Source organism: Typopeltis vanoorti, chromosome 12 (genome assembly GCF_054136105.1).
Source record: "Typopeltis vanoorti isolate ZY-2024b chromosome 12, IOZ_Tvanoo_1.0, whole genome shotgun sequence".
Classification (NCBI taxonomy): domain Eukaryota; kingdom Metazoa; phylum Arthropoda; class Arachnida; order Uropygi; family Thelyphonidae; genus Typopeltis; species Typopeltis vanoorti.
Genome location: NC_143560.1, coordinates 103,134,933 through 103,150,378, shown reverse-complemented (window position 1 = coordinate 103,150,378; position 15,446 = coordinate 103,134,933). Strand labels below are relative to the sequence as shown.

The 15,446-nt window shown below is 34.7% G+C and overlaps 1 protein-coding gene across 2 annotated transcripts in view; it reads right to left on the bottom strand.

Moving 5' to 3' along the window:
• l(2)34Fd (nucleolar protein 10 lethal (2) 34Fd) overlaps positions 1-15,446 on the bottom strand; it is a 238,401-nt gene that overhangs the window by 178,686 nt on the left and 44,269 nt on the right. For both annotated transcript variants that reach the window (XM_090401368.1, XM_090401370.1), the window contains exon 3: positions 9,664-9,762. In XM_090401368.1, the coding sequence (XP_090257494.1) occupies positions 9,664-9,762 (99 nt within the window). The remainder of the gene's footprint in view (positions 1-9,663; positions 9,763-15,446) is intronic.

Here is a 15,446-nt window from a genome sequence, read left to right as displayed (position 1 = left end):
AAAAGAAAACTAAGAAAGTTTTAAAAAAAAAATTAAAGTTGAGCAACTTTTCAGAGGAGAAATATACACTCAAATACACAAATATTATTCAAGAAGAAATGAAAGAGTTTGAAAATGAGAACCAAACCCTGGAGATTCAGTGGCAGATCCTGAAGAAAACAATGATTAAACAAGATAGGCATGTGATGAGATTATCTACAAGGACAAAAGAATCAGAATTCATGGTAGATTCAGAAAGCAAAAGAGGCAGTCAGAGAAAAGAAGAAAGCATATCGAAACTTTTTGGCAAGTGAGTTAGGTACAATTTTTAGTGACAATGGGAAATTAAATATGGAAATAGTTAAATTCACAAGAAAGCCCACATGAAGGATGCCTTTTCTCCCTTCAAACTATCAATGGAAGAAAAAGCAATGGGTTCCATTTATCTATCCTCTTCTTTTTATATGTCAATAATCTTCTCCCAAGAATTAGCAAAGCTGGTGTGGTAGAAGATCATGAGAATAAAGAATAAATATATTAGAAAATAAATTTATATGAAATAAGTGGGAAATGAGGCTAAACACTAAACAAGATGTATACTGTCACTGTTCAAACCATCATCATCATCATCAAATTCCTGCCATGTACCCTCAAGGGGTGTACAGGATATGATAGTACTACATGAAAAAAATTACATCATTATTAATTTCCTATCTACAATTTTCCTCCAAATCAGTCTGTTACTTGTCAACACTCCAACATTATCAGATCTTATATTTCTATCGTCTAAAGCACTTTGAACCGTATCAATCCACCTATATCTTGGTCATCCTCTGGGTCGTTTTGTTGCCATCTTGGCAGAGAACACTTGTTTTGCTAATCTTCCCTCGCCCATTCTGTTTAAGTGACCATACCACCTGAGATTAGCTCTGCTAACGCATTCCTGGATGCTGACAATGTCAAGTTCTTTCCTAATATCCTCGTTTTTAATATGATACTGCCATTGATGCCATCTGTTCATGCCTATAATCTTTCTCAGGACTCTCATATCTGTGGTCTCTAGTCTTTGGTCAAGTGTTTTACTTCTGACCCAGCTCTCAGATCCATAAGTTAAAACTGGTTTGAACACTGTCTTGTATACAGTTAATTTAGTGTTCCGACTAATTTCTCTCTTATTCCATATGAATTTATTCAATTGACTTCCCACCATACCAGCATTGCTGATTCTGTTGTCTATTTCTATATTTAATTTACCATCTTCAGTAAAAATTGTGCCTAAATAGCTGAAATGTTTTACTTGTTCCACAGGTTCTCCATTCACAACACAGTTGACATTTTCAATGATTCTGCCTATTTTCATTATCTTCGTCTTTTTATTGCTGACCTTCATACCATATCTATTACAACAGCTATTCAATTTAGTCAGAGAATCTTGCAGACTTGTAGCGGATTTATTTAGAAGTATAACATCATCCGCATAAAGCAAAGAACTGACATTAACATCTCCAATTTTGATATCATGTTTAATACCACTTTCCTTCATAATGTGATCCATATAGATAATGAATAACAGAGGGGATAATGTACATCCTTGTCTCACACCAGATTTAACATTAAACCATCTTCCTGTACTTCCTTCAATTCTAACTGCTGACTTACAACTCAAATAAAGACTAAGTATTGCTTGATATAATGCCCCATTGACACCATATAACTGCAGCATATTGAATAGCTTCTCTCTTGGCACCTTGTCATATGCCTTTTCCAGATCGACAAAACTTAAATACAGATCTTTGTTATATTCCCATGCTTTCTCGACTATTTGTCGTAAAGTGAAGATCTGATCCTGACAGCCTCTATTTGGCCTGAATCCAGCTTGTTCTTCACCAAGCTTTTCTTCCACAATTCTTCTCAACCGTTTCTCAGGTATACTTGCATAGATCTTGCCAGGAACACTCAGTAGGGAAATACCTCTGTAATTCTCACATGCAGTTTTATTTCCCTTTTTATATATGGGTACTATGAGAGCTCTACTCCAATCATCGGGAATTCGTCCCTCTGTCCAGGCTTTCTGAACTATGCAGTGCAGCCACTGTAAGACTCTTATACCACCATACTTCAGCATTTCTGGTCGAATATCATCTACTCCTATTGCCTTTCCACATTTCAAGCCTTTGATGGCTTTTTCTACTTCAAGTATGGATATGTATTCCTGACTGCATGCCTGGTCAGTGTTTTTTACCACTGTGCTGTCATCACTGCTTGTTTCATTTAGCAGTTTTTCAAAGTAATTACTCCATACTTCAAGGATATCTTTTTCTCTCGTTTTCATGTCACCTTTATCATCTCTAATTCCTTTTATAGCACTCTTTCCTCCATTCTTAAGCTTCTTCAACAACCTCCAGAATATTTTGCCACCTTCTTGATATTTATTTTCTATATTCTTGCCAAAGTCCTCCCATGACTTTTGTTTAGTTAGTTTTACAGTGTTTAGCATTCTTGCATTTGTCTCTATATTCTCTAAGAGCACAAGCTGACTTATTTGACAGGAACTTTTGGTATGCTTTCTTCTTTTCCTTCACTGCCTCTTTAACTTCCTGTGTCCACTAGGGAGTTCTGATTTTTTTATCCTTACAGACAACCTCACCACATGCCTCTCTGGCAGAATCAATCAATGTTTTCTTCAGAGTTTGCCACTGAATCTCCAAGGTTTGATTCCTGTTCTCAAACTCTTTCATTTTTTCTTCAATCATGTTTGTGTATTTTAGTCTACAGCTGACATCTGAGAGCTGCTCAACTTTTATTCGCTTTAAAACTTTCTTACATGTTATTCTTTTCAATATGAAATTCAATTTTATCCTGCTCAAGACTAAATAGTGATCACTTCCAATTTCAAATCCTCTGTACACTCTGGTGTCCTGCACTAGGGAGAAAACATCACTATCAACAATAACATAGTCAATGAGACTTTTCTTATTCCTAGCCTCTTCTCTCCATGTGAACTGTTCAAACCAATTTCACCTTATTGATCTGAGAGGTAGGTTAGAAATAAAACACTTGATCAAAGACTGGAGAAAAAAAGGTACGAGAGTTCTGAGAAAGATGAAGGAAGTGAACACATGGCAACAATAGCAGAATCATATTAAAAATGAGAATATTAGGAAGGAACTTGACATTGTTAGCATTCAGGAATTTGTAAGCAGATCTAATCTCAGATATACTCACTTAAACAGAATGGGAGAGAAAAGGTGAACAAGAGAACTTTTTGCCAGGATGGCAGGAAAAGAGGAAGACCAAGATCTAGGTGTTGATGGAAAGTACCTAAGAAGACTGAAATATAAGAGCTGACACCATTGAAGTCCTGACAAATAACAGATTAATTTGGAAGAAAACTGTTGACAGTAAGTTTGTGATGATGTCTTTTCATGTAGTACTATCATTATATTGTGTACACCATGGTTAAAAACAAGAATTTGATGATCATTTGTTATCATGTACAATATACTATGCAATTCAAGAAAAATGAAACAACCATTGCAGACTGCAGTGAAAATGTGGTCTCTCCCTCTATCTAAAGCTATGAGGTTCAAGAAAAGCACCACAGGACTTGATGAAGGAAATGGGTTAGCAGATGACCACCTTTGTTGAATCATTTCTTCTAATTCTTCCTATGCTTGATGCTGTCAGTTATAGTGCTCTAATATTTCACATGGTATTAGCTATGAAAGATGTCAGCTCTTTGGACATTCTTCCATAACTGTTTACCTGTCCACATAATGGACTGTAATTAAACCTTAGCCTAAAGAACACAGCACAGCAGTATCTCAGATGAGTTCTGGATGTTAGCAGGATCCTGCTAGAATGTGTTCAAATGATGTGGACTACAAGGAACTGCTGTCTAGATCTGAAACTTGAAATGGAAATCAGTTTGATAATTCCACCCTTGTAATTTACTCTTTGTAGGTTAGTTTTATTAACCTTAAGAAGAGGATAACATTATAGCCTGCAATAGCATGGTTTTTGATGTGGTGTAATCATTTTAGTAGAATTTCTTGAATTGTTTCAAATGTATTGATATTTTACTTATATCTGCTAATTCTCTCAACTTCATCTGGTCTATTCAAAGGTTTTAAAGCTCATATTCTAACTGGTAATCAGTGTCCACTGTCAATCCTGCCACTTCTCACCTACAAGAGATCAGTTTGTTCATATCACTCACCTCTGGACATATGTCATGGAAAGGTTCAGAGAAACAATTAAAATTTTCAAAGAGTGATGGAAATGTAAACTGATCTGTCAGATGTTTTCTGTGCAAACTGCATTCACTAGACACCTGTCAGATATGAAATTCACAAGAAAGCGCACATGAAGGATGCCTTTTCTCCCTTCAAACTACCAATGCAAGAAAAAGTGAAGGGGTTCCATTTATCTATCCTCTTCTTCCTATATGTCAATAATCTTCTCTAAATAAATTCAAAGATTATCCCCAGCTTTGATGGAGAGGATCTTTCTTTGATTCAATAAGTCATGTGTTGACATTGTTGGCCAAGCAGATAGTTGTTTCTGTACTTTCCCACATATATGATGTAAGTTCAAATCTCACTATAGCCTAAATTTTGAATGCCTCCATATACTACACAATTTTCTAATCTAGAGTGAATATCAGCAAAGTGGATTGAAAATTAACATCAAACATGTTAAACAAGTCTGCAAACACAGTTTTTGAATTATCTGATCCTTAGCCTGACCAAAGTACTTGCATATTACAAATTTATCTTTTCTGAGTGGGAGCAGGACACCAGCGTATAGTATTTTTCTTGTGTGTGCGATTAATGTTCAGCGCCTTTCCAAAAAAGTTTTTTTTTGAATAAAGTGTGAATAAAACGAATCAGGAAATGAAAAACAAATGAAAACCGCTTTACAGTACAAATGTTACCTACGGATTAGTCCTGCTTATACAAATTTTTTCAAGTTATATTAATTTTCAAAATAATATAAAACAGTAATATAAAGTTAAGAGATTTATTCAAATATTCTTTACATTAATTTTGCATTAATAAATAAATTAATTTTGAAGATTCAATGAAAATAGATAAGAGAATTTTACAAGAATGTTTCGCATTGGACTCAAGAGTTCGCCGATTATTTTGTGTCGCTGATGCCGCCCTAACAGCCTCTAATATAACAGGCTCAAATGTCGAGAAGAATAAGTTACCAGTAGTAAGCCGACTTTTAGGTCAGACCACATGCATCTGATCCGATTTAAATTAGGATACTGCCCTTACACGGAACTCAACAATCAATTATAAGTTGATTTATGATATATCAAAAAATAAAGAAGAACTATTTTAGGTATATTTTCGTAAATTTTAATCAAAAATATAATCGGGTCCAGGATACAATTCAGTGTTTCCGGGAAGATCTGAAGGGGCCTGAACGAAAGACTACGACGTACATTCATAATTATATGTACCATTCATTGTTCGTTTAAACTCTTATCTCATATTTTTTGACATCTTTTAGGCACCTTTTCTTCTGCAGCACCTGTGTATATTGCACACTCCACCAGCCGGGCCTGAGTGGGAGAGTCACAAAAAAACTGCTGAAATAAGCCTAATTTCAAGGTTTTGTACAGTGCTCTAAATGCAAAGCTTCCATGTGCTATCCTACAAATGAAGAAAAACAGTACAACAGTCTAAGCAGAACTGAAGACAGCCATCATTGACATAAGAAGTATCAACAGAAAATCTTGAACTAGTAGAAGAGAGAGAGAGAGAAATGAATATTATACATTTAGAAATGCTTGGAGAAAACATGGAGAAAAGAGCAAAACTAATAATAATAGCAAGCACCTGTTTCTGTTTAGAACATTGATTACTCAATGCTTAATACCACATTCAAACATAAATGGAGAGAACACATATAAGGAAAAATCTTATTGACTATGTTATTGTGGATAACATAGTCAATAAGATTCAATGATTCAAGATACAAGAATATACAGTCCTTTCTTTTAGTATTGCACTGTGATCACCATTCATTTTGGAAATTCTGAACTTTACAACCATGTTATAAATAACTATTTTTAGAATTCTATATTTTTTTTTTTTTCGTTTCTATATCAGAAACACACAACACTTCATAAACATAATCAAAGACATTACATTACATTAGAAAAAAAGATAATTTATTAGTCAGTTTTGACGTCTCTGCCCTCTTTACGCATGTCCCAATCAATGACACAATCCTTTTACAGAACAAATTCCCTCACGATATCACGCCGCTCTTTGCACATGTATTATGTTCTGGTTATTTTGTATGGCAAAACGCTTTCTACCTAAAAAAAGAAGGCACCATCATTTTTTTTATTTTGGTTTAACCAATAAGAATACAATTTGGTCGGCTAAATCCCAAATTGCCAGCCCATCCTCGTTCGTTCAGTATCAAAGTAGATACCCAACAGGGTGCACCACGAGAAGGTGAGGATTGGACATTAGGTCAGAAGCCCTGGTCGGTTCTCCGCATTCCTTTAAAGGCTATGTGGAGGTCTCCTCTCAGTTATACAGCTTTGACCCAGACGATAGAAATATAAGATCTGATAATGTTGGAGTCTTGACAAGTAACAGACTGATTTGGAGGAAAATTGTAGATAGGAAGTTAGTAATGATGTAATTTTTTCATGTAGTACTGTCATATCCTGTACACCCCTTGAGGGTACATGGCAGGAATTTGATGATGATGATGATGATGAAAAGAAGGCACAGCCATGGGCTCGCCATTATCTCCCCCCTATTGCTAACTTTTATATGGAACATTTGAGCAACATGCTCAAGATTCCTCTCCTTTAAAATCCAAAGTCTGGCTTAGATACGTTGACAATGTTTTTGCGATTTGGCCCCATGGCCGCCAGACACTAGACACTTTCCTTAGCCATCTAAACAAACAACACAAACTCATGCAGTTCACAACTGAGATTGAAAAACAGAAACACTTCCATTTCTAGATACACTTGTCACACATCTTCCTTCTGGCAGTCTTTCCTTCACTGTTTAGCAGAATATACTGGCCAATATATACACATAAACTCCTACCACCACCCAACACAAAAACTAGGTGTCATTAATACTCTGAAAAACAAGGCTTTGAAGACCTGCTCCAATGAACAAGCACTGAAATATGAAATTAAAGTTATCAGCAATACTTTTCTAAAAAATGGTTACAGCCAAAGCACCATTAACAAAATTCTCTACAAGACCTCAATAAAAAAAAACAAAGATAAACCAGACTACAATAAAACTGTAACCATTCCTTACTTACTAAATAGCTTAAGGAAATTGCAACGTACAATAGAATATGCATCAAAATAAATTTTAATACACTTCCAATATTTCGGCAACGTCAAGTTGCCATTATCACAGGAGCTTAAATACAAGACACATGCACGAAAGCACAACACACAGTAAATGGGGAAATGAAGCATGAAGCTATTCTTTCTCCTAAACATCCTGATGGTGCCCCCTAGCGGGTAATGTTGGTATTCTTGGCCGATTGGGCTGAAGGTCTTCTGATGTAGGTTTCCCAAATTCGGGGCAGTCTCATGCAACCAAATTTGTTTAGGTTTGGATTGTTTCTTAGGGCTGAGGCTGATTCCATAAATAGCCTTTCGTATTTGAATTTACTACAGTATAGTATTGTGGCTTTCTTCCACCGTATTCTATTGCGGGAATCCAGCGCATGGTCTGCAAGACCAGAGTGGCTGTATTGGTGAAACCGGATGTAGTCCTTGTGTTCTAAAATTCTGATATTAGCTGTCCTGCCTGTTGGGCCAAAGTAGGACAACTTACAGCTGCAAGGGACTTGGTATACACCAGGTAGGTCTAGGGGGGAGGTTGGTCTTTAGTGGGGCGGATAAGGGATGCCAATTTTTTTTATAAGGTCTGTAACAAGAAGTCATGTTTTTTTTAGGATTTTTGTAATTTTTTGCGAGGTGCCTCAGATATAGGGAACGGTGATGGATTTAGAGTAATCCTTGTTGCGAAGGGGGTTGTGGTTTATTGGTTTCAATACGTTTTGGATTTTTTTTTTTGGGGGGGGGGGGGGTAGATAAAATGGGTGCCCCAAATTTGGGAAACCTAGATCACAAGACCTTCAGCCCAATTGGCCAAGAATACCAACATTGTCTGCTGGGGGGGGATGAACCATCAGGACTTTTAGGAGAAAGAATAGCTTCCTGCTTTGTTCCTCATTTACTGTGTGTTGTGCTTGTGTGCACGTGTCTTGTATTTAAGTTCCTGTGATAACGGCAACGTGACGTTGCCGAAATATTGGAAGTATATTAAATTTTATTTTAATGTATATTCTATTGTACATTGTAATTTTCTTAAGCTATTTAGTAAGAATGTATAACCAACGTCTAAGTCTTAAATCTAATATAACAACTGTCATATTAAAAATAGGACATCATTGTTACTCTAAGGAAACTATCAATATGAAAGAATGTTTCTGCCATGTTATCTTAAATAGAATTTGGCTTTGATGTAGTTTCTAAATATTTAATTAATTGTTAATTTTATCTGTATCTTTTTTTTTTTTTCATTAGAGGTCATGCCAGTAGAATACCTGGTGATCAAATCATTGTTTCTTTAGCTTACTGTGTGAAATGTAACTCAGCTTGTCTTTGCATATTTGTATATACTACAGATATAGATGTTTTGACAAGCTGTGGGTTTGAATCTCACCATGGGCATGGATGCTTATGAATGTCTAAATTTAAATAGGAGATGAATTTCATTATATGATGCGAGATTGCAACCTTGCTTACTGGAGGCTAGAAATGGCTTGAATATGCTTGATGTGTTTGGTCTATAGGACAAGGTTTCCAGAATAGGTAACATTAAATAAATAAAAAATAATAATAATAAATTAAAGTAATTAAAAATGGACAAAAATTCCTTAACTCATCAATGCTATAGTTTAGTTCTCTGCAGGTGAAAAATTAAAAAAAAAAAAAAAACATAATGGAGGTAAAATGTATAAAAGTTTTAAAAAGGATAAAAAGTTGAGTAGTTTTCAGAGGTAAACTGTAGACTAAAACATACATATTTGATATTTGATCAGAGAAATTAAAACAAGAGTCAAAATGGACAAAAATTCCTTAACTCACCAATGGCATTAATGCTATAGTTTACTTCTCTGCAGGTAAAAAATTTAAAAAAAAACAAAAAAAAACAATGGAGGTAAAATGTATAAAAGTTTTAAAAAGGATAAAAAGTTGAGTAGTTTTCAGAGGTAAACTGTAGACTAAAACATACATATTTGATATTTGATCAGAGAAATTAAAACAAGAGCCAAACCATGGAGACTCAATGGCCAAATGTGAAAAAATTTTTATTTTCAAAAGCATATTTCTTAACTGTTAACCTATAAGCCAGTTGATTAAGTGATTTGCAGCTTTTATAACACCAAATAATTACATTCTACCAGATATTCAAATAGAACATAATTATTTATAAAAATATCTCCTATTTCTAATTTAATGATTTCAGAGAAAAGAGCATTAATATTAACATTCTAGAGTGAATGATTATCGTACCTTTTCTCCAAACAACTTTACAAGTAGATAATTATTATTACAAACTGTAATATTAAAGTAATTAAAAATTGATGCATATCTTTTTTACTTACCAGTTGCAAGAATATACTGTCCATCTCTAGTTACTTTGATGCCAGTACTAACTCCTGGCATTTCAAAATCCTGAATAAGTTCTATTCGCTTCCTTACATCTAAAGAGTATGACAAAGGAAAATGTTTTTTATTAAATGGTTTTATCACAAAAAAAAAGGATATTTCTTAACTATTAACCTAATAAAACAGAAATGTTTATATAAATATTCCTAGCAAAATTATGCTAAGTCATAAAAACTTTCTGGTTAAGAATAAACTCTTAATGAGAAAGTTTATAACTTTCTTGTGCTATTTAGCCTCATGAGAAGTCAAACCTCCCAAAACATTCTGATTCATTTCAAGAGTTCAAGGTAGATATGTAACATCATTTCTAACCTTGGTGAATTTAGGGACACAAAACACACACGTGTTGAAAAAATTATTTTACTTTTTTATTATTTTACATGTATCTTCAGAAGGATATATGTGTGTTATGCACATGTATCCTTCTGAAGATGACCTCAATACAGGGGTCGAAACGTAAAGTTATTATTTTATTATTAATCAGTAAAATAATCTTTTCAACACGTGTTTTGTGTCCCTAAATTCATAAATATGAATGCTGATCACCGTGTAACCTTAAAAGAAAGAGTAACCTTGGTGAAGATCACTGCAATCTTATGAACTATACTCTCTCTCTCTCTCCCTCTTTTTTTTTTTTAAAAAAAAACCAAAACTCATCTGTCAGTTTCTTTAACTCACAAGATCATGCACATCTGCATTTTCTAATTCAGTCCACATTTCCATCTTAAAAATATATTTGTATATAAGTTCTTTGGCTAACATATATCAAGACTATAAACCTAATTCTTGCCTTATGATCCACTATCTCAATAATTTGTAATCTGCTATTTATTCTCTTAACTTTCTGAATAAAAGTAATCTTCCTTGGTGATTTTCATAAATCAAATTACACTTCTGATTCCACGTTTCCAACTCTACCACTGTATCAAGTAGAGATACAAAAGTATCTACTATCAACAATTGAAGACATTGCTGCAAAAATAATGCAGCTCCATTTTTGGTGAATAACTTAATTTTTGGTTGCACTGTATGTAAAATAATAAATAAATACAAAATAAAAATGAACGAATAATTGTTGAATACATTGGTGTAAGAACAAGGCAGCTCCAATCAGCCAGTGCAGAGTACATATATTTATACACTGGCAAAACGTTTCAAGTAACCATCTAAAAATAGTTTTTCATCATCATCATCAAATTCCTGCCATTTACCCTCCAGGAGTGTACAGGATATGATAGTACTACATGATAAAATTACATCATTACTAGCTTCCTATCTACAATTTTCCTCCAAATCAGTCTGTTACTTGTCAAGACTCAAACATTCAGATCTTATATTTCTATCGTCTAAGGCATTTTGGACCATATCAATCCACCTATATCTTAATCTTCATCTGGGCCTTTTTCCTGCTAACCTGGCAGACAATACTTGTTTTGCTAATCTTTCCTTGCCCATTCTGTTTAAGTGACCATACCACCTGAGATTAGCTCTGCTAACATATTCCTGGATGCTGACAATGTCTAGTTTTTTCCTAATATCCTTGTTTTTAATATGATATTGCCATTGATGCCATCTGTTCACGTCTCTAATCTTTCTCAGGACTCTCATATCTGCGGTCTCTAGGCTTTGGTCAAGTGTTTTACTTCTGACCCAGCTCTCAGATCCATAAGTTAAAACTGGTTTGAACACTGTCTTGTATACAGCTAATTTAGTGTTCTGACTAATTTCTCTCTTATTCCATATGAATTTATTCAATTGACTTCCCACCATACCAGCTTTGCTGATTCTGTTGTCTATTTCTATATTTAATTTACCATCGTCACTAAAAATCATGCCTAAGTAGCTGAAATGTTTCACTTGTTCAACAGGTTCTCAATTCACAACACAGTTGACATTTTCAATGATTCTGCCTATTTTCATTGTCTTTGTCTTTTTAATGCTGACCTTCATACCATATCTATTACAACAGTTATTCAATTTAGTCAGAGAATCTTGCAGAATTGTAGCGAATTTATTTAGAAGTATAACATCAACCGTATAAACCAAAGAGCTGACATTAACATCTCCAATTTTGATAACGTGTTTAATACCACTTTCCTTCATAATGTGATCCATATAGATAATGAATAACAGAGGGGATAATGTACATCCTTGTCTCACACCAGATTTAACATTAAACCATCTTCCTGTACTTCCTCCAATTCTAACTGCTGACTTACAAACTCAAATACAGACTAAGTATTGCTTGATATAATGCCCCATTGACACCATATAACTGTAGCGTATTGAATAGCTTCTCTCTTGGCACCTTGTCATATGCCTTTTCCAAATCGACAAAACTTAAATACAGATTTCTGTTATATTCCCATGTTTTCTCGACTATTTGTCGTAAAGTGAAGATCTGATCCTGACAGCCTCTATTTGGCCTGAATCCAGCTTGTTCTTCACCAAGCTTTTCTTCCACAATTCTTCTCAACCGTTTCTCAGGTATACTTGCATAGATCTTGCCAGGAACACTGAGTAGGGAAATACCTCTATAATTCTCACATTCAGTTTTATTTCCCTTTTTATATATGGGTACTATGAGAGCTCTACTCCAATCATCGGGAATTTGTCCCTCTGTCCAGGCTTTCTGAACTATGCAGTGCAGCCACTGTAAAACTCTTATACCACCATACTTCAGCATTTCTGGTCGAATATCATCTACTCCTGCTGTCTTTCCACATTTCAAAACTTTGATGGCTTTTTCTACTTCGAGTATGGATATGTATTCCTGACTGCATGCCTGGTCAGTGTTTTTTACCATTGTGCTATCATCACTGCTCATTTCATTTAGCAGTTTTCAAAGTAATTACTCTATACTTCAAGAATATCTTTTTCTCCCATTTTCATGTCACCTTTATCATCTCTAACTCCTTTTACAGCACTCTTTCCTCCATTCTTAAGCTTCTTCAACAACCTCCAGAATATTTTGCCATCTTCTTGATATTTATTTTCTATATTCTTGCCAAAGTCCTCCCATGACTTTTGTTTAGCTAGTTTCACACAGTGTTTAGCTTTCTTACATTTGTCTCTGTATTCTCTAAGAGCACAAGCTGACTTATTTGCCAGGAACTTTTGATATGCTTTTTTCTTTTCTTTAACTGCCTCTTTAACTTCCTGTGTCCACCATGGTGTTCTAATTTTTCTATCCTTGCAGACAACTTCACCACATGTCTCTCTCTCTAGCTGAATCAATCAGGGCTTTCTTCAAGCACTGAATCTCCAAGGTTTGATTCCTGTTCTCAAACTCTTTCATTTTTTCTTCAATAATTTTTGTGTATTTTAGTCTAAATAGTTTTTCAGAATAGTAAAATCTTATGCGCTCTCAATCTTTTCAGTATAACATAAATAGTCATCATCCTTTCAGGGATTTAGGCATTTAACGGGCAGTTAAAAGTATATATATATATATATATATATAAATACTAGTTCCCAATTTTAGCCATCTGAGAATACCCAATTTGACAACATGAAATAAATTAATATCTTTTGCAATCAGAAGAATAAATTTAACTTAATAAAAAAGTATTATGTTTTAGAAATTCCAAATATGATTTATCCCTATCCCCACACAAATACACAGCTTCTATGAATTAGTCATTTGAGGAAACAATATTAGTTCACCTCTAAACAACCTTTAAATAGATTTCTTTTTCTATGGGAACACTCGATCTGTTTTGTTTTTTCCCACCTTTTTTTGCATTAAAACAATGTCAAATATCTATCCTGTTTTTCTCATCTCATCTTCTTTTCCCTCTTTTACCTTGCAGTGTCGAGGGTTTATTAATCATCGGACCTCAAACCGTTCAGAGGAAAAGGTGGTCAGCCCTACGCCCCAGTGTATCCTATGTCTGTCATGTTGAGATTTTCAAGTTTTCAAGGCCGGTTTGCCTGCTTTGTGGGATGAAAAACCCCAGGATAAACTGGGGGAAAACCCTACTGTCCATGCCCAAGACCGGCTAACTTGGCTATGGCTGAGGAAGGTCCTTCAACTCCTCACGTCACCAACGGGAATCAAACCCAGGACACTCCTTCCCCAGGCAGTGAGGTTGCAAAGCTCACAGCCACTAGGCTAACCGCGCGGATCCTGTTTTTTTTTATGATCCAAATATGGGCACTACATTCACTGAATCCTTATAAACTTTTCTGTCTTTATCTAACTTTTGGTTTTCCAAAAACTGGCTTATTCCTGTCTAAGCTGTTCCTTTGTTAATTTAGTGCAGTGGTTCCCAACCTTTTTCCACTTGTGAACCCCCTTTTAAACCCATTTCTATAAATTGAACCCCTTGTTTTTAAATTCTGATATTTATTGTTCCATAACTAACGTTTTGCATTTTGTTTACTTTACTTGTTTTTCCACCATTACTGATTCTTTTTCGTGTACCCCTGAACGGCCCAGCAAGTACCTCCCATTGGGAACCGATGATCTAGTGAATGCAACTATTTTCTAGTTATACTCCATCTCTTTTCCATTCAAATTAGGTTATTGAGCATTAACCTAAAGAAAGAGAAACCATTAACATCTTATTTTAGTTCTAATTAATGTTGCATATCTAGATAAATCCTTTCAATATACCTCATAACTTCATGTAATCTTTAATTTATGCCAGAAAGAGATAAAAACAAATCCTAATCAATCTCACATATTGTTTTACACATACTGTACTAATTAATACTTGTCTGTATCCAAAAAAAGTAAATTATATTTAACAAGAAATTATATTCTTGTTTTAATCTTTTATATGCATAGTTATGCACTCATTTGGGTAAAGTGCGTGCAAACTTTGGTTATGAACTATCTTCATGATTAGAGGTATAGATAGAGGCTGTTTACATCATATCATATTGCCTCAGTATTCCATAATACATCCACTTTCAGACATTTATGTCAGTTGTTTACACAACTCACAACTGCCTCTGGTAAGAAATCCTCTGAATATGTTCACCACTTTCCAAGCAAAGCATCTATACCTACATCCTTGCCAACACATTCTCTCTCATATACTCATCTTTCAGGGGATAACCCTCTCATTCTTATTCCACCTTTTAATCTGACCCATAAACAAAAGGTCACAAGACCTACAGCACATCAGTGCTGAGTGTAGGTAAGAAGAAATTTGTTGACATGCTTTCTGAATAGCTGAAGGCTGTTCTTATGGTTTTGGAAGAAAGTGGAGTATTGATAGAGGCCAAATGAGCAGAGCATTGAGCATGAAAGTCCCTGAAAATACAGAAACCTGAACATCTATGTGAGAAAGGGAGTAAAGTGATTCTGAGAGACAAAGAAAGCAAATCCATTAATTAATCTGACCATCCTCTTTTGAATAGCACTAAGCAATGCTGGTGAGGCTTTGGATGCCCAAATGTGTAAGCAGCCTTCATGTTTAGTTGGATCTGGGATTTATACAGTCTTAATGGGTTGCATAGATGCAAGGTAGTGGCTTGTATGAAAATGTTCATCAAGCTGTTTTTTTTTTTTTGAAACTGCAGAAGCTCTGGATGAGATGTGTTTGTGCCAGGAAAAGCTGGAGGTGTAGCAGCCCAAGAAGACATATCTGATTGTGGATATTATTTCTGGGAAAACTCCCATGTTACTCCTCTTAACAAACTATTATATTTCATTGGAAATCCATTTGAAATTAAATTCAAATGAAATTAATTTTCAGTTTCAATGAAA